Here is an 18,124-nt window from a genome sequence, read left to right as displayed (position 1 = left end):
CCACCCCTCCCCCTCCCACCGACCAGGAGAGGGCGGAGCTGGCCACAGGACGGAGGCACCTGGAGGCCCGCCAGGCGCTCTACGCCGAGCTCCAGACGCAGCTCGATAACTGCCCCGAGTCAGTGCGGGAACAGTTACAGGAGCAGCTGAGAAGGGTCAGTTTCACCAGCCCCCCTTCCTCGGCCTGAGGGCCACCTGCCCAGAAGAGAGGAGAGCGGTGGGACAGGACCACCTGGGCCCTGCAGTACCTGCTGGACACCAGGGTCGGTGCTGTGGTTTGGAGGGGACAGGGAAGGATTGGGGAGGGATCTATTTTCTCCTTTCTGTTGCTCCAGGCAGTGATGCCCATGAAAGGGGCAAAGCCAAGCAGAGGAAAGGGGGTTGGGTGGGGGCAGGCCCCTTCCCCACTTTCCCTGGGTCCAGCCTCCAGAACTCACACCTCTGTGGCCTGGCCTTCCAAGCCCAGAGTGGTGTTTCCAGCACCACCCAACCCCTCTTTGTCACTGTCGTTGAAGGAGGCAGAGGATCTGGAAACGGAGACAAAGCTCTTTGAGGACTTGGAGTTCCAGCAGCTGGAGCGGGAGAGCCGCCTGGAGGAGGAGCGTGAGCTGGCGGGACAGGGGCTGCTCCGCAGCAAGGCTGAGTTGCTCCGCAGCGTCGCTAAGAGGAAGGTGTGCCCCACCCCATCCCCTGCTGTCTGGTACACAGTGCTGGCTGAGGTTGGAGGCCAGTGACCTGGGTTTGAATCCTCATGAAAAGTTAACTTCACCTTTCTGAGCCTCAGTTTCCTCATTGTAAAATGAGAACAATACCAGGCAGTTGTGAGAATTAAACAAGGCGATGGATGTGAAGCCAGCATAGTAAACACTCAGCAAACAATAGCTGTTGTTATGAAACCCTGACTCCCCTTATCTTCCAGTGGAAAGCGGGTTGGGCTCACATTTGGAGGTGGGCAGGGACATGAAAGATAGAGATGGAGGAGGAGGAGGCTGAAGAGGAGGCTTGCTCCCACCCTTGTCGAGCTGTGATGAAAGTGCTGGGACACACACAGAGACCTGAGATCTGGATATTAGAGCCAGCCCGGGATCCTAGAAAGGACATCTCCTGGGTTCCAGCCTTGACTCAGCACTTGCTCAGCTGAGCCATAAAACAAGGGGATTGGGTCTTGTATCTTGGCTAGTCCTGGAGCTCCAGATGCAGTGGTTCTCCAGATCTCAGCCGGAGCAGGAGAGGGTGATGGGCAGGGATGTGTGTGTGTGTGTGTGTGTGTGTGTGTGTGGTCAAGTTGGGAGGAGGCTGTCTTAAACAAGGGTTAGGAAGATGTTGGGGAGGAGAATGGGAGGATGGCTCAGGTGGCTTACATGCCCGTGGCTGAGACTTGTGGGTTCGTGCACATACGTGCGTGCTTGTGCACGAGTGAGTGAGTAAGTGGATGAGAGGTGAGAGCAGTGAGATTGGGAGGGGTGTCAAAAAGTGCTGAATGGAGTGCTTGATGGCCAGCCTGGGCCGGTGGTAAGTGGGACGCCGCTGGACCTCCCCTGAGTTCAGATTCCTTGCCTCTCCCTGACAAATGCATCAACTTCCAGATGTGAGGCAGATGAAAGGAAGAAATGTAGCATTTCCAAAGCACATGGGTATGTGCCAGGAGCTTCCTTGGGTTATCTCAAGCTGACCTTAGGACGGTCTCCTAAAGCCAGCACTCTTATCCTCATTTATATACAAAGAAACCAGGGCTCAGAGAAACCACAGATTTTCCCAAAACCTCCCAGCTTATAATCTGCAGAGCCAGAATTGGAATCCAGGCTTGCCTGGCCTGAAAGCCCCTGTTTCTTCTGCACTCTACTGCCCTGGGGTTGGGAGCTGGCACTACTTTGGCTTCTGCCTCTTTCTGTCTGGAGAGAATGCATCAGGGAGCCTTAGCTCAGCCAACACCATCCGTTCGATGTCCTGGTGGGTATAAGGTGCAGGCGGTTTGGGAGAGGTTGGTAGTATTGCACTGCTGTTCCCTCCTCCCTATACCCACCCTGGCCCCTAGGAAACTAGAGCTCAGCCACTGGGACCCAGGGGTAATATTCCTCCCCATGCTCCTCATGAGCCTTGCTCAACTTCTATCTCCTGGCACCCAGTGTCCCACCCACCCCAGTCTCTGTCTGCCCTGGTGCCCTGTGGAGTCCAACAGATCTGGTTCTAATCCTAGCTCTACCACTTAATAGCTAAGACGCCTTAACTCCTAATATGTCAGTGTTCTTATCAGTAAAATGGGCATAAAGGCACCTAGGGTTAAAGGAGATAACAAATGCAAAGGATTTAGCAGAGTTCTGGGGTCCTAGTGGATTCTCAATAAACTATAAATGGCAGATCTTGCTGTGAGGATTACCGCCTGGTCTGCTTCAGTCTTTTTTGGGGGGCTAACCCCAGATTTAGTACAGCTTCCTTCTTCCCTCCCTCCTCTCCCAAGTCTTGTTCTTAAAGTTGGTGGTTTAAGGCCACCTCTTTCAGGAAGCCCTCCCAGGATTAACCCAGTCCATTTTCCTCAGCCCCCATCCTTTTAATTACCTTTTAGCACGTGATTGCTGAGCCAGGCACAGTGCTAAGCCCTATTGGGGATACAGAGACAGAAAAGACACTGGACCTGCTCTTGGGCTGACAGCCTGGGTCAGGTGGTGGTGATGGAGACATATATTCACAAGTAACAGTAACACAAGGCAAATGGTGATACAGAATAATTTGAGCACAGCAGGAGGAGCAAAACAATTGAGTGGTGATTAAGGAAGATGTTAGAGAGAAGATAGCATTTGGTTTGGTTTTGGAGGGTAAGTAAGCTCTTGATGGGTGGAGAAGACAGGGACAGCTCTCCTGGGCTAAGGGAACGGTTTAAGAAAGGCCTGAGAGTGTACAAGTACAGCTGTGTGTACAACAGGAGACGGAGGGCTCAGGCTGGGAGGGGAGCTGAAAAGTGTAGACCCAGTTCCAGGACCACCTGACTGCCGGCTTAGGAGCTTGTGTTTTATCCTGTGAATAATGAGGAGTCACTGAAAGATTTTCAGGAGATAAGTGATCTAACCTTACTTGTGGATTTTTAAAAAATTATTTAAGTAACATATATTCTTAGAAAGATTAGAAAATTCAGGTAGCCAAGCAAACAAAAACAAACCTCGAAGGCCATTTTAGGAAGTTTTTGTGGCAGTGTGGAGTGGGTCAGAAAGCCGAGAGAGTTGGAAGCGGGAAGCTGGTGAAAAAGTCCAGGCTGGGAAAGCAGAGGGCCTGGATTTGGGTGTGGCGGTAGAGGTGGGATGGGGGGGAATAGGGCAGGTGGAGAACTGATCAGTATCTCCAGGATTCTGGACGTGTTGATTGTGAGGTTGGAAGGAAGGGAGATTTGGTAACTTGGGTTCTGGCTGGTGTGCCTGCTAGCACGGGGGTCACTGGTCGAGGGAGGGGTGTGGAAAGGAGCTGACCATAGCAGCCTGGGTTTTCTGGGATGAGTTGAGGCCACGCAGAATTGCTGGTTGATTTCCCTTCATCCAAACCCAGGGTCTCTGGGCAGGAGAGACAGCCAAGCCTCACTTTGAGTTCAGCCATCTCCCCAGGGCCTGTCTGACCATTCCCATCTCCTTCAGGAGCGCCTGGCAGTCTTGGACAGTCAGGCTGGGCAGATCCGGGCTCAGGCTGTGCAAGAGTCTGAGCGCCTGGCCCGGGACAAGAACGCTTCTCTGCAGCTGCTGCAGAAGGTAGCCCAGCCCCGTGGTCGTGGGGTTGGGGGTGTTTGCTGGGTTGGGGGGGTGGGGGCTGGGAAGGAAGTGCAGGATTCCTCTTTTACTTGGTATCCCTGCTGTCACTCTCACTCCTTTCTGATTCTCTGCCACTTGGGGCTTACAGGAGAAGGAGAAACTGACTATGTTGGAAAGAAGATACCACTCACTCACTGGGGGCAGGCCTTTTCCGAAGACCACATCGACCCTCAAAGAGGTAACATGGTTGGGTTAGCCCCAGCTTCAGGCCCAAGGGGTCTCCTGGGAGGCTCTGGAGCAACATGTGGCACTTTCACCTCAATGGCTGAGGTTAAGTATGGGGACATTTTCCTAAATTGGAGAGATGTGAAATCTGGAATTTGACCTGCTATGGCAACCAGCTGCTTTTTATCAATAGTTACTTTTCTGGGTCCCAGGATCCCACTGAACTTACCATTTTGGGTGACTGAGTACATTGTGAGGCGGATGGGCTGTTCAGAGGTTTGGAAACGGCCAGGGCTCAGGGGAGCATAGAGATCTAGGGGTCCTGACCTTGGAGCTCCCTGGACTTCAGTGTAGAACTGGGCTCTTGGCTCAGAAGTGGGCATTGAGGCCCCTTAACGCATTCTTTCCTGAGTCTTTGCATGTCTGGTGTGTGAAGTCCAATGAGGACACCCCTAGTTTTCTGAGCTCTTTTCCTCCTTCCCTGCCTCACTGCACAAGCATTTTAGGCCTGGGATTGGGTGGCTGGGCTGAGTAGAGGGCTGAGGCCCCTCACCACATACCCTCTCTATAGGCTGAACTGCTCATCTCTGAGTCCTCGGAGATGGGGCTGGGGACTGCAGCTCTGGGCCTATTCCCAGGGTCTTCTCAGGCTACCGCCTCCTCTGTCCCCTTAACCCCACCTGCTTCCACTCAGCTTTGCCCTAAAGCACAAGAGGTAATCATAGCTAACTGCCTGCTCTCCTGTGCCCACACTGCCTGTCTACCTGCTTGCTAAGCTCCTGCCTACAGTTTCTCCCAAGGGCCCAGCTGAAGGGTGTGTGACAAATAATCCCTTGGCCACAGTTTGCGAGTTTGAGTGAGAGTGCTAGTGTGCTGTAAGCTTCTGGGCAGCCCATAAAAAAATTAGAGCATCAATTTGCATATTAATTTGCATGTATTCTGCATGCCGTTTGTCAGTTCTCACAAACACTGGCCACTCCAGCTCATTTTCCTTTTCTGTGACCCCTGGAGGACAGTTGGCCTCTGGAGCTAGGTCAGGATGGTCGGTCTTCCCTTGGATGGGGCAGGCTTAGGATCCTGTGCTTTGATTCAGCATGCATTTTGGATGCCTAACATGTCCTCACTACCTAGATAAGCTCAGGGTTCTAAGGATATGCTCAGGGGATATGACAGTCCCTGTCTTCCCAACCCAAATCTATCAATAGCATCTTTCCAAGTCCTAACCCTTGAGTAGTGGGCCTGTTTTTCTGCCTGGGATTTTAGCTGCTCCCTGCCAAGGTCTCTTTTTCAGAGGCCACCGTGCTCAGGCCCTAGTGGTGTCTCCACCTCCACCCCTTCCAGCCTCTGCCCCAGCAGATTGGGTACAAGGGGACTCTTGGAAATGGTGTGACTGCATGTGTGTGCCCCACTGGGGATGCCCAAGGTATTGGAGACTGAAGAGTTCTCTGGGCACTCGGTCCTGGTCCTTGGTGGGTTCTTGGAAGGCCCTCCCTAGGCTTCGCATGCCCCCAGCCCAGGACAAACCCAGGAATTGGCCCTCAGGGCCTGCCTGGGGAAGGGCCTGGATGCCAAGGCAGCCTTAAAAGTGGAGGTCAAGAAAAGCATTCAGACAACCTGTTCTGCCCGCCCTTTTTCGGCCCCCCCTCACTCCCACAGCCATCTACGGCCGCAGTGGGCAGCCAGGCTCCACACCCCAGCTCTGGATTTTGTATGGAATGGAGCGATGGCTCTAGGGCATGGACTGTGGGTGTTGGGCACCTGGTTGAAAACTGTTAACCTCTTCTCTGCCTACCCCTCCTCTTCCCACTGGGCACCCTAGGAGTATATGAGCCTGGCAGAGGTTCTTCAGCTGTGCTTCCCGCTTGGACCCCTGTGCTTCTGCCAACTCCCCCAGCGTGTTCTCCCAGCCCCTGACTGACAGTGAGGTACCAGCCACTGAGTGAGCCCACCTATGCCCAAGGGCCTCTTTGTGGATGCCCTAGATTGCCCCTCAGGCCTGGGTTGGGGGACAGCAGGGTCTGTCTTCAAGAGTGAGGGGGATGGGAGTGGTTCCCTCTCTTCCCCAAGGCCTCGGGAGCTTTCTTCAGCTCCTGACAGCTCATACAGGGGCAGGCCTTCTGCTCTAGCATGAGGGCATTGTGCTGAGAGGACTCTGGCTTTCCTTGGCTCTGCAAGCCTCCTCTGCTTTGTGTTTCCTACTCTTGTCCTTCTTTTGCCCATGGGCAGGACCATTTCTTGGGTTTCAGTTCCATTAACCTCTTGTATTCCCTCCTGCGTCCCGGCCTTCCCCCAAGTACCCGACGCATGAGCAGCTAAAGGCGATGTGGGGCACCTCGCCCATGCCCACAGCCCCTGCGCCAGGCCTGCCTCTCTGGGCCTCTGCTTCCCGGGACCTGGTTCCCATCACCTGCCTTCCTCCTGTGCTGTCCTCTTCCTCCTCCTTCACTTCTATCACGCCTGCACCCAAGGTTGGTTGTCTGTGTTCCTGCCACCCCCAGCCCTCTACTGGTGTGGCTGTGTGTGTGTATGTATGTTTTTCCTGTGACTATATATATATTCAATTATAGTTGACATACAATATTATACAACATCAGCTTCAGGTGTACAGTGCAGTGATCAAGCCTCTACCCCATCCATGAAGTGGTCTCCCTAACAAGACATGTGACCACCTGACACCCTACAAAATATTTACAACATTATTAATTATATTCCCTGAGCTGTCTGTCATATCCCTGTGGCAATATTGTAGTTACCTATTTATGCTGTCTAATCCCTTCCCCTTCTCCCTCATCCCCACCCCCCTCCCAACTAGCAACCATCAGTTTTTCCTCTATATCTCTGAGAATATTTCTGTTTACTTTGCTCGTTCATTCAGTTCTTTAGATTCCACATATAAGTGAGATCATATGGTATTTGCCTTTCTCCGACTGACTTATTTCACTTAACATAATGTTCTCTAGGTCCATCCATATCGTTGCATCTGTGTGTGTTTTTTTGCCCCTGCTTGGCTGACTGGCATCATGGTTGGTGTAGCACATGTCTGTGTTCTGGGAGTTGTGCCCTGACTGTTTCTCTTTGCCCCTTAGCACATTTACAGCAACTATTTTCTCACTATATTTCTCTTCCTTCTTTTTATGCTCTCCTTTCTTCCTTATTTCCTTCCCTTCTTCCCTCACCTTCCTATTTCCCTAATAATGGCCTTTCTTCACCCTTCCTTCATCCTCCCCTTTCTTCTCCCTTTTCTTCCTTCTCCCTCCCCTTTCCTTTCTCCTCATTTCCTGACCTTCCCTCTCCATCCTTCCTCTTCTATACCCTGTCCCCCTCCCCATGCTGTCCTCCAGATGGAGAAGCTGCTGCTCCCTGCTGTAGACTTAGAGCAGTGGTACCAGGAGCTGATGGCCGGGCTGGGGACGGGCCCCGCTGCAGCCTCCCCTCGCTCCTCCCCCCCGCCTCTGCCTGCCAAAGCTTCCCGTCAGCTGCAGGTAACCCCTTCCTTCACTGCCCATCACTCCCCTGATCCTGCGCCTCTCTTTTCTGGGTACCTTCTGCCAATCCATCATCTATATGATGGGCGGGGGGGGGGTGCGTGGTCAGTCCAGCCAGGGCAATATGGGGCCTCTGAGAGAGCAGTGAGGGTCTCCTCAGAGGCAATTATCTTGGTATTTGTGGCAGCTGGAGGGCCAGCTTCATGAGTCCAAAGGTGACACGATTGACTGTCCAGTGGAAGGGGGTTTGGGAGCAGTGGTCAGGTTGGGATCTGTGTGGTGTCTCATGCTGGGCCAGACTGTGGCTCTGCTCTGTGCTTGGCAGCCCTCAACCACAGAGCTTCTCACTCATTATGGGAGCCTGACACACTCTTGAACCTGTTGAAGCTGGAACTAGTGTGTCCAGTTCTGCCAGCATTTTGCTCTCCTGGTCTCCCCAGGGATGACACTTGGAGGCAGGACAGACAGGAGCAAAGACTTTGAAGTGACAGTCCTGAGGACATGCCCAAGTCTCCTCAGAGTTGCCATGGAGGGTTTGGGCCAACTTGAGCCTGCAACAAGCTGCTGACCGTGAGGGTGGGGAAGAGTATTTGGATAGTCTTCTCCCCCAAGTTTCACTCCATTAACCTGTTGTAGTGCCTGAGACCTCACCATTCAAGATTCATTCCTTGAGTGAAGGAATTGCACCTCTAAGACTGTGATCTCAGCTAAAATTCCATGTTCCCTTTGGGAGGAATTTGGTAACATGTGTGGTACCTCTCCTTTGTACCTAGCTGGTTAGAGATTTTTACGTGTTTTGATTCATTTAATTGTCACCACGGGCCTTTGAGGTAGATATTGTTAGCATTTTACATATCAGACACTGGGGCTCAGAGAAGATAAGTAATCTCCCCAAGGCCACACAAGTAGAAAGTAGCAGAGCCTATGCCGAGAGTCAGGGTTCTTGGCTCCAAACACCATATTCACCCAACATTAGTGCTGTGAGCGAGGTTGGCAGTTTTTTAGTCTAGCCCTACCCACTTCTTTTGCAGATAAGGAATCCAAGGCCCCAAGTGGGGAGGTGCATAGCCCAGGCTCACACAGCATGTTAGTGGCAGAGCTTGGACCAGAGGGCACCCCGGCCTCCAGTTGGTCTTCTGTACAACTCTGCCAGGCTGATGTTAACTCCTTGCATGGGTCCGTTTACAAACTTCTTTCAAAATGCAGGGTTGAACCAGGGATTAGCCCAAGGAGCAGCAGCCTGGAAAGGAGGCATGGCAGCTACTAATAACATCTCATTGGCCTGGCCCAGGAGGCTCAGTGGTGTTGCCAGCTAGAGACAGAGGCCTGGAGCCAGAGCAATACCTGGGACCACAGCCAGCCTAGGTGACATGGGGGTGGTGGCAGAGAGAGAGCTGGAGCTCACCAGGCAGTATCTTTTCCCTCCAGGTTTACCGCTCCAAGATGGATGGTGAGGCCACCAGTCCCCTGCCCCGCACCCGCAGTGGCCCCCTCCCCTCTTCCTCTGGTTCTTCTTCCTCCTCTTCCCAGCTCAGCGTGGCTACCTTGGGCCGTAGCCCCTCCCCGAAGGTCTGAGGATAGTGGGTGGGCTGCTTGTGTAGCAGGGTGGTGGTGGTAGGGTGATACAGGCTGCTGGGGAGACTGCTTTGGCTACTGGGGAGAGGCCAAAGCCACCCCTGAATGTCTTGGGGGGGGGGTGGTCTTCTGAGCCTCAGGTCCCAGTGCTCTATCTCCCTCCACAGAGTGCTCTACTCGCCCAGAACGGCACAGGCAGCCTTCCTCGCAACCTGGCAGCCACACTGCAGGACATTGAGACCAAGCGCCAACTGGCCCTGCAGCAGAAGGGTGAGTGGCTGCAATGTCAGTCCACCTGCTCTCCTGGGAGCCCTGCTGTACACCCCCCACCATACCTCATCCACGCCCACACCTTTCACAGATGTTTTTCTTTAATTGAGATTTAGGCAAGAGCAGAAAGGACAGATTAGATGCCTAAAGATGAGCTTCCCAGATGTTTATCAAAGGGCAGGTTATGGGGGGCTGTGAGATCTTTCCTAAACAGCCCAACAAATAAGGAAATGCTGTATGACCTGAGTGGGGATAGGTATTGCCCTGTCTATAGAGGCAAAGGGGGTGGACTTGACCGCCAGAAATGGTTCCTTAAGATATTGGCTCTGAGGACCCAGGAGTCCTTGTTCCTTGTGTGCATTTTGGTTGTTTGAAAGCCCATGTCTGTGCCTCTCTCTCCTCTCGTCCCCTCTGTGTCTCTCTACCCTACCCTCTTCCTGGGGTCCCCCACACCAGTCGAGTTGCTTCCTGCCGAGCCCCTCCCAACCGACGACCCAGCAGGTAGAGCGTTGGTCATTGAGGACATTGCTTTGGCCAGGCAGCCTCTGCCTGGGCATTTGCATGATGTATTCTGCCCAGGCTCCCACTGCCTGCAGGCAAGCAGGCTCCCAGGCTGAGCTGGGTTGGGGTGTCTGGCTGCCTTACCACTCGAAATGCGCTCTCTCCTGCTTCAGCTGTGCTCTGCCTTGCCTCCCCTTCCTTTTCTCCTGCCGCTGCTGCTGTTGCTCTGCATCGCCACTGCTGCATCTGCATTTATACCCTGGGTGCTCACAGGACTCCCACCATCTCTTCCTTCTCCCTTTCCCAGCAGGCAGGGTGGGTGCATGTGTCCCCACCTATTCAGGCCTTGGTTGTGAGCTGGAGCCACCTAGCCATCATGCTGCCAGGGCACCACTTGGGCAGGATCAGTGTCCTGTGTGGGCTCAGGATGCAGAAAGAGCGCTGAAGCCAGACTGCGTGGCTATGGCTAGAGGTGCAGGCAATGGAAGCATTGGCAGGGCAGCTGGACCTGGAGCTGTGGGGGCTTCAGGGAAGCTGGTGGGGGCTGAGTGGGTGCCCTGTGTTAACCTCTCTCTGCTCACCTCTTCCCTCTCTCTGTGATGGTGCCAGTGGTGTCCTCCCACTCTGACTCCCACCTGTCCCTCCTTTAGGGCAGCAGGTGATTGAGGAGCAGCGGCGGCGACTGGCTGAGCTGAAGCAGAAAGCAGCAGCCGAGGCTCAGTGCCAGTGGGATGCTCTGCATGGGGCGGCCCCCTTCCCAGCAGGCCCCTTGGGCTTCCCCCCACTCATGCACCACTCCATCCTGCATCACCTGTCAGCTGGGCGGGAGCGTGGGGAGGAGGGTGAGCACGCCTACGACACACTGAGCCTGGAGAGCTCTGACAGCATGGAGACCAGCATCTCCACGGGAGGCAACTCTGCCTGCTCTCCCGACAACATGTCCAGGTACCTGACCCCCACCCCATTCCACTTGATGGGGCTAACTCTGCCCTCCCCTACACCCGACCCACCGCCTCTGCGAGACGCCTCCTCAGCTCCTCGATACACCCAGTATTCCCCTTCCCGCCCCAGTGCAAGCGGCCTGGATATAGGGAAGATCGAGGAGATGGAAAAGATGCTGAAAGAAGCTCATGCGGAGAAGAGCCGGCTCATGGAATCAAGGGTGAGGCAGATCTGGGCCACAGAGGCAGAGGCAGTGGGGGCCCCAGCACTACCTTCCACCTGCCAAGGGCCTACACTCCACCCCAAGCTGCTTCACCCACATTATCCTGGCAATATTCCCTGGAAGAAAGTGTGTTTTTAAAAAATATTTTATTGGGGAATCGGGGAAGGGGAACAGACAAGTTGCTGTGCTTTTGTTCTTCTTGGTATTGTGATCATTGTGCTCTTCCCGGCTGAGGCAGATCAGTTGCTGGCCACTGGACGGCCACTCACAGTGGCTCTTGGCAAGCTCACGTGGGCTGCCGGCCGCTCACGGTAGCTTATGGCAGCCCACTGCAGCCCCATTGCAGCCTATGCCATTGACAGCAACTCACAGCCCAGCTCCAGGTTGAGCTGTTGTTCACCATCTTAGCTGTAGAGGGCGCAGTGTCACTGGTCCTCATGTGGGATCCGAACCAGGGCCCTCAGAGCTGGCGTCCCAAGCCAACTCTTAACCAATGTGCCCCTCAGCCGGCCCTGGAAGAAAGTGTTTTAAAGTTGGCATTCCTCAAGTGGGGGGCTAGGGAGGCTTGGTGAGATTACATGTTTCATAGCTTTTAGGAAAAGAGAGGCAGCACATGAATTTCCTGTGTGGCAACTTCCAGTCTCTGTGTGTTTACTTCTGTGGACGTTTTGGCTACCACAGGAATTTTGATTCTTGTCTGCCTGAGTGGCAGGTCATTCCTCTTGGAGATGGTCAGGAAAATCAGCAACTAAGAGTTGAGTGATAGGGACAGAAGAGACGGAAGATGTCTAAGCCAGAGCAGATGTGTTGGCTGGGGGACCTTGGGGAGCAGTGGAGGCTGAGAGAAGTCATGTCCCGTTCACATGGGCCTGGAACTAGGGCACAGTAAATAGGGACCAGTGGTTTATCCTGGACACAGCCAGTCTGAGGAAATCCAGGCCTGGAAGGGAGTTAGATAAAGGAACTGCAGAAGCACTTCTGTCTCCACCATCCCACACTCTGCATCTCTTGAGATGAGAGTGGGACCCAGGAAGCAGGAATCAGTAGCTAGACCACCAGAAAAGAAGGCCTCTTAGTCTTATTCACGTCAGAGGAGGGCAAATTTATAATCTTCTCCTTGCAAATGGAGAGAGAAAGGAGATTTTGCTAAATTTTGAGCTGGGAAGAAATGGCAAATGGAAGTTAATGGTATAAAGGTCATTATCGCTGATTAAGACATACACAACATCACCAACATGCTCTGTATTTAATGATTTGTTTTAACGACTTTGAAAATCCTTTAATAATGGATTGTATAAGTTCATTTTTCCCCCATAAAATTTGAAGTTCAAGTACAAATGTTTCTAATTTGAAGTTTCAGAGGGTCTTAGTGATTAGGGAGGGACCACTGAATATATTCGTTGTCAAAAAAAGTTGTTTAGATAATCCATGTTTTAGGAATTCAGATGAAAATTGTAAGAGCCCCATGAATTTATTGAGTGTTTCCTTCTTGCTGTAGTCAGTGATGGGCATTTACATACACGATCTCATTTAATTTTCACTGTGATCACAGGAGTAGGCACTCTTGGCCCCATTGTACAGATGAGGCAACTGAGGCTTAGGGAGTTGAAATGATTTTGTCAGAGTCCCAGAACTCACACTGGTGGCTAAGCCAGAATTTGAAGCCAGAAAAATCTAACTTTACAGCATTTACCCTTACCAGCAAAGTACTTGGAGAGGGTGGGTTTTGAGGATGATGCCTCTTCATACCAGGCTGCCCCCTGAGGTGGGTGCCTCCTGCAGCTCTGCCCTGTCCTGAGGAGGGGCGGCCAGGGATTGGAGGAAGAGGGCAGCTATGGGCACTGACCCCTGGCTTTGGGGACAGGAACGGGAGATAGAGCTACGGCGGCAGGCCCTGGAGGAGGAGCGGAGGAGGAGGGAGCAGGTGGAACGGAGGCTGCAGAGTGAGAATGCTAGGAGGCAGCAGCTGGTGGAGAAGGAGGTCAAGATGCGGGAGAAACAGTTTTCTCAGGTAAGTGGGTGCTGGGGTACAGTGGGTGGTTGGCTTGAGGGTGAGGCTGTGGAGAGGTAGGGACATCCCAGGGTGTCCCTGCTGGGCTGTAAAACCTGTTGCTGTTGGCTTAGCAGAAGCAGAATTCTACCTGGGACTCGTTCAGCCCCAAGGAACATAGAACCACTGGGGCTTATTCAAGTCAGTGTGTGTATGTCTGTGTATGTCTGTATGTTGGGAGTGAGTGGGCTGTGGGAACATGGCAGACCACCTTGTTGACATCTGGGGTCAGAGAAGATGGTCCCGATAGGCCTCTCAGAGATGGGAGCTGAGAATCAAGCATTAGGGTGGCTCCCCTTGGCCTCTCTCAAGGGCCTCATCTCTGCTTCATGAGTCTGTGCTGCACTGACCTCCCACTTCTCTGATGACCTCCTGTACCTGGTGCTTCATGGCTGTCCTGGTCCTCACTCCACCAGACCTTTTGGCTCTAGGCCTCACCACTAGCAGGTGACCTCACTCTTGACTGTTGATTTGCATCCGCAGGAGAGAATTATACTAGTTTCTCCTTGGGGCAAGAATCCATCTTGTACAAGAACCAACTGGGCTTTTTCCTTACACAGAAGACTTGAACATAACAGTTAAAGGCAGGAGAAATTAGGTTGGGTAGGGAAATCTACCCATGTTTCTGGTCCCAGATCCTGGCCCCTGTGAGAGCCTGAGGGATTCAGACAGGCCGTCCCTTCTATTGTGTTTCCATAAGCCTCCCCAGAGTGGGGGTCCCTTGGGACCTACCCCCAGTAGTGACCAGTAATCACAGCTCCTGATTTCCTGTGATGCAACAACATAAATTCTAAGGTGTAGGCTGCCTGGATTGGGTTTGGGAATTCAGAAATAATCGGAAACTGAGTTTTACCTCTGTGCTTAGAATCTTGGTCAAATGCCTAATTTCCCTCTCCTGCCTCAGTCACTGGCCACTTTGGGACTCTAACTCCCTGTCCTGGGGCTGAGGCATTGCTGCAGGGGCCACCAGTGTCTGCTGTGGGTGGTGAGTGGAGTTCGTTCATCTTTAGGGTGTCTCCTGGAAGCTGTGCATTTTGTTTTTTCTTTAAATAATTTGTTATGTTTCATTTTGTTGCTGTTCTAATGTTCTTCCCAGAAACGAAGAGTAGAAAAAAATTCCAGTTGGCTGAGAATTCTAGTTAGTATCAGAATTTTTGAGGTGGAACAGGCCTTAGTGATTATCTGGTTCAAAGCCCTGATTTTGCATATAAGGAAACTGAGGCCCAGAAAGGGGATATGACCCAAATAAGGTCTCATGAGAAGTCAAGAGACCAGGTTTCTTATTGGGCTTTTCTTCTCAGAGCATGTTTATATTTGGCCTCCTGCTTTACTCCATTCAGCCCAGGAGAGAGATGAGAGGCAGGGACAAGACAAGGATGGCTGTGTCTTGGGCATAGGTGGAAAACTTGGGCATACAGTCACTGAGCAGTTTGCCCAAACCTGGGTAGAGTCAGCATAGGAACGCTAGGTCTCTGCTTTTGCCATAAGTCCTGTGAAATCAGAGTGACAGCTATGGGGGTAAGGAGGGAGTGATGGCAAGCTGTTGGGGGTTCAGGACTGAAGCCAAAGGGCCTGGACGTTGTAATGATGGAGAAGAGAGGGGAGTCTGTCAATCCTGCTCTCTGCTCCCAGGCACGACCTCTGACCCGTTACCTGCCAATCCGGAAGGAGGACTTTGACTTGAAGACGCACATCGAGTCGTCAGGCCATGGTGTTGATACCTGCCTGCATGTGGTGCTCAGCAGCAAGGTACAAGGCATGCATGGCCCTGGGGTGCTGAGGAGAGAACCCCATGGTCAGAGGTACCTACTGGGTCCTCAGAATAGTGGCCTCAGTTTCTCCCCTAACACCAGAGGTCTCTGTCCCAGGACCTAGTCTGCTGACCTGAAGAGATGTTGGGGACAGCTCCCTATGAATACAGGCACATGTGGTGGCACTCACATTGCTGCTCAGGGAAGAAGGGTTTAGGGGCTAGGCATTTGGGTCCTTCCTTACTCCTACTTCCCGTCAGGTCTGCCGTGGCTACTTGGTCAAGATGGGCGGCAAGATTAAATCATGGAAGAAGCGCTGGTTTGTCTTCGACCGGCTCAAGCGCACCCTTTCCTATTATGTGGGTGAGTTCCTACAAGACTGCCCCAGAACCAGCCCCCTGGACTGTATCACCCAGGACAGCTGGTCTTCTGGAAGGAGGCCAAGCTTCCAAATGGGGGGCCAGGTGCTTGGGCTGGGTTTTGTCCTCCCCTCCCTGAAAATATACAGAGTGTGCCTGGTTTACTTCCATTTATTTGTTAATCCATCCATTCATTTATTCAGCAATTACTGAGCATCTAATAAGCTCCAGACACTGTTCTAGCATGATGGGTATGCTGTAGGGGACATCCAGATGTTGTGGCTGCATGGAATTCTATGGATTTCCCCTTGGGAAAGAAAGTTCTCTCAAAGATTCCAAGACAAGCTATTGAGCAACGCCACGGAGCACTCAGCTGCCTTGGGGACAGGCCCACTGGCCCTTCTTGGTCCCTCAGCTCTCTCCACTCAGCCTCTAGCTTAGTTTCCCATTCCTGGAATTTCCTCTGGACTTGGAGCATGGGATGCTGTATTGTACCCTACTCAGGAGAGGCTAGGGTATGCTGCAGAAACAACCAGTCCTAAGATCCCAGGGGCTCAAAATCACCAAGTCTTCCTTCTTATTCCCGATACATGTCCGTGTACATTGTGGGTGGTGGGGGCTCTGCTCTGAATCATTGTTCTCTTTGCCTCAGAGCATGCCTTTCTGGAACATTGCTGGCTGTAGTAAACAGAAGCCTAACTGGGCCTTGCATTGATATTAAATACCCCAGCTGGGTTTGTTCGCAAGTCACTTGGTAGGACTGTTCAGCCAGTCACCCAGCCCCATCCAACCACAAAGCTGGGAAGAGCAGTCTTGCTTGGAGCCTGGAAGGGAAGGGCTACAGTGTTTGGTGCTGGAGATGCCCAGGCATGGAATGCCGTGCTTCCCCTCCAACCTGGTCAATAACCCAAGTGCCACCTCCTCCAAGAAGTCTTCTCTGACCACCTGGGCCCTGAGTATAGGGAGACAGAAGAGGCAGAGGCACAAGTGTCCCCCGTGTTGTCACCTAGGCTGAGAATGGACTTTGTCGAGAGAGGTCAAGAGGAACAGGCCGGGGGGAGAAGAGCTCCATTTTGGGCATGCTGAGGTTGAAGTGCCCCAGGGACATCTAGATTTAGGATAAAGGTCAGGATTAGAGGCAGAGTGAAAGTTGAAGCTGTTGGATTGATAATAGTAATAATAATAACAAAAATAGGAGATCAAGGGCCGGCCGAGTGGCTCAGTTGGTTAAGAGCTCGCTCAAGAGTTTGAGCTCTGAGCAACAGCGGTTCGAGTCCCGGCCCAAGCTGAGCAGCCGCTGAGCTGCCAACAGGGGGCAGGATGGCTCAGCTAAAAAAAAAAAAACAAAAAAATAGGAGATCATACTTGTTGAAAAGTTGTATGAACCAGATGCTGTGCTAAGCATTCTATATGCACCACCTCATTTAATCCTCATAACCTTGTGAGGGAAGCACTGTTTTTATACTCATTTTGCAGATGAGGAAAATAAGGCTCAGTGAGGCTAAGTAAATTGCCCAAGGTCTCACAGCTTTGTTAAGAGGAAGAGCTAACACAGAACCCGGGCAATTAGAAGAGGCAGGGAGAGGGCTGCACCCTGGGACGGGCCTACCCTTGCGGAGAAGGAGGAAGAGGGACCAGCAAAGGGAGAAGGGGTGGGAGGCAGGAAGCCACATGCCGGGTGCTGGCACTTGGCATACGTGACCTTCCTTAACATCTATGAAACAAAAGGAGACCGGGTTCAAATGGGCAGAAGCAGGAAAGGAAGCCAGACAAAGGAGCAGACATTTGCAAGCAGGGGGTGTCACCAGCTGAATGCTGCAGAAAGGCTAAGAGTAATGTGGACCCAAAGGCCATTTGATTCAGTGATTGGAGCTTGTCAAGAGAAAGGTTTCTGCTATGTACATAGGCGGGAGCCAGATTGCACAACAGCAAGGATAGGTGGGTGGTAAGGAAGCAGAGGCAGGAGAGTGTTACTATTTCCAGTGAAGGAAGAGAGGGGAGAGAACGGGGGCTGGAGGGATGACCGGGCCCAGCGGGGTGGAAGTGTTGGATGAAGATGGGTCTGTAGGGTCAGGGCCCTGGATCAGTGGGCCTTGCCTACTCCTGCCTTGAACCTGCCATTCTCCTTGCCTTTGCCTGGACCCTCCTCCCACCTATTTGATGGAACCCCTCCATTCTACAGGATCCAAATCAGATATTACCCCTGTAAAGCCTTTCCTGTCCCCACCTCACCAAGAATGGTTCCTGTCCTCTGCTATATAATTCCTGTGTTATACATGGTGTGTCTGCCATGTGACATTAGCCCAGCGGCATAATGATGTAATGACAGATGCCACATGTTATGTACCAGACACTGCTGCACACTTTCAATGTGTTCTCTCACTTGATAATCATAACAACCTATGACGCATAGCTGCTCTCTTGGACACTGAAGTCACAGTTGATAAATGCTTTCTTCCCGGCTGGATTGTAAACTCCTAAGAGAAGGGTCTCTGACTCTTCTGTGGATCCCAGACTCCATTTATTCGGCATTGATTGAGCACCTAGTGTGTGCTAGGCACATAGTTGTTGGTGTTGGAGGAAGTAGATCTATGAATGTAAAGGAGGTTCAGATTCTGCATAAGTTCCTATACAGAAAAACATGCATAGTGGGGACAGAGAGAGCACAGCAGTGCACCATTGTGGTGACATTTGCAAGGGATCTTGAAGATTACTTAGGAGTTTGCCAAGGCAGTGAGCCCATTCCAATGTATGCAGAGCACCTGTTAAGGGAACATGAAAAGCTCAGCCTGGCCAGATAGAACTTGGTGTTGGTGCAGGAGAGGAGTGTGAGACAAGGCCAGAGGGACATGCTGGCACTGGCTGGTAAATAGCCTTGGCTGGGCCAAGGAGGCAGCAGGTTCCCAGTGAGGGAGTCAGCAGGGAAGCTTGTGAGCTGAGGCAGCAGGATTGGATTTGCTTTAGGAAGCTCACCCTTTTGGCATTAGGGAAGACGAGGTGAAGGAGCAGAGG

General features: G+C 52.4%; 1 protein-coding gene across 19 annotated transcripts in view; it reads left to right on the top strand.

Annotated features, from left to right (window-relative positions):
• PHLDB1 (pleckstrin homology like domain family B member 1) overlaps positions 1-18,124 on the top strand; it is a 47,906-nt gene that overhangs the window by 25,509 nt on the left and 4,273 nt on the right. For 10 of the 19 annotated variants that reach the window (XM_019647446.1, XM_019647447.1, XM_019647445.1 and 7 more), the window contains 15 exons: positions 27-155; positions 516-671; positions 3,621-3,731; positions 3,880-3,969; positions 4,528-4,671; positions 6,251-6,424; positions 7,298-7,438; positions 8,870-9,010; positions 9,184-9,286; positions 9,743-9,787; positions 10,438-10,732; positions 10,859-10,949; positions 12,817-12,963; positions 14,635-14,751; positions 15,014-15,116. In XM_019647446.1, the coding sequence (XP_019502991.1) occupies positions 27-155; positions 516-671; positions 3,621-3,731; positions 3,880-3,969; positions 4,528-4,671; positions 6,251-6,424; positions 7,298-7,438; positions 8,870-9,010; positions 9,184-9,286; positions 9,743-9,787; positions 10,438-10,732; positions 10,859-10,949; positions 12,817-12,963; positions 14,635-14,751; positions 15,014-15,116 (1,987 nt within the window). The remainder of the gene's footprint in view (positions 1-26; positions 156-515; positions 672-3,620; positions 3,732-3,879; positions 3,970-4,527; positions 4,672-6,250; positions 6,425-7,297; positions 7,439-8,869; positions 9,011-9,183; positions 9,287-9,742; positions 9,788-10,437; positions 10,733-10,858; positions 10,950-12,816; positions 12,964-14,634; positions 14,752-15,013; positions 15,117-18,124) is intronic. The other 9 variants (XM_019647458.1, XM_019647457.1, XM_019647449.1 and 6 more) reach the window with 8 other exon arrangements.

This window comes from Hipposideros armiger, unplaced genomic scaffold (assembly GCF_001890085.2).
Source record: "Hipposideros armiger isolate ML-2016 unplaced genomic scaffold, ASM189008v1 scaffold_111, whole genome shotgun sequence".
NCBI classification, from domain to species: domain Eukaryota; kingdom Metazoa; phylum Chordata; class Mammalia; order Chiroptera; family Hipposideridae; genus Hipposideros; species Hipposideros armiger.
The sequence above is the reverse complement of the archived record's forward strand: the minus strand, read 5'-3'. Positions and strand labels throughout refer to the sequence as shown.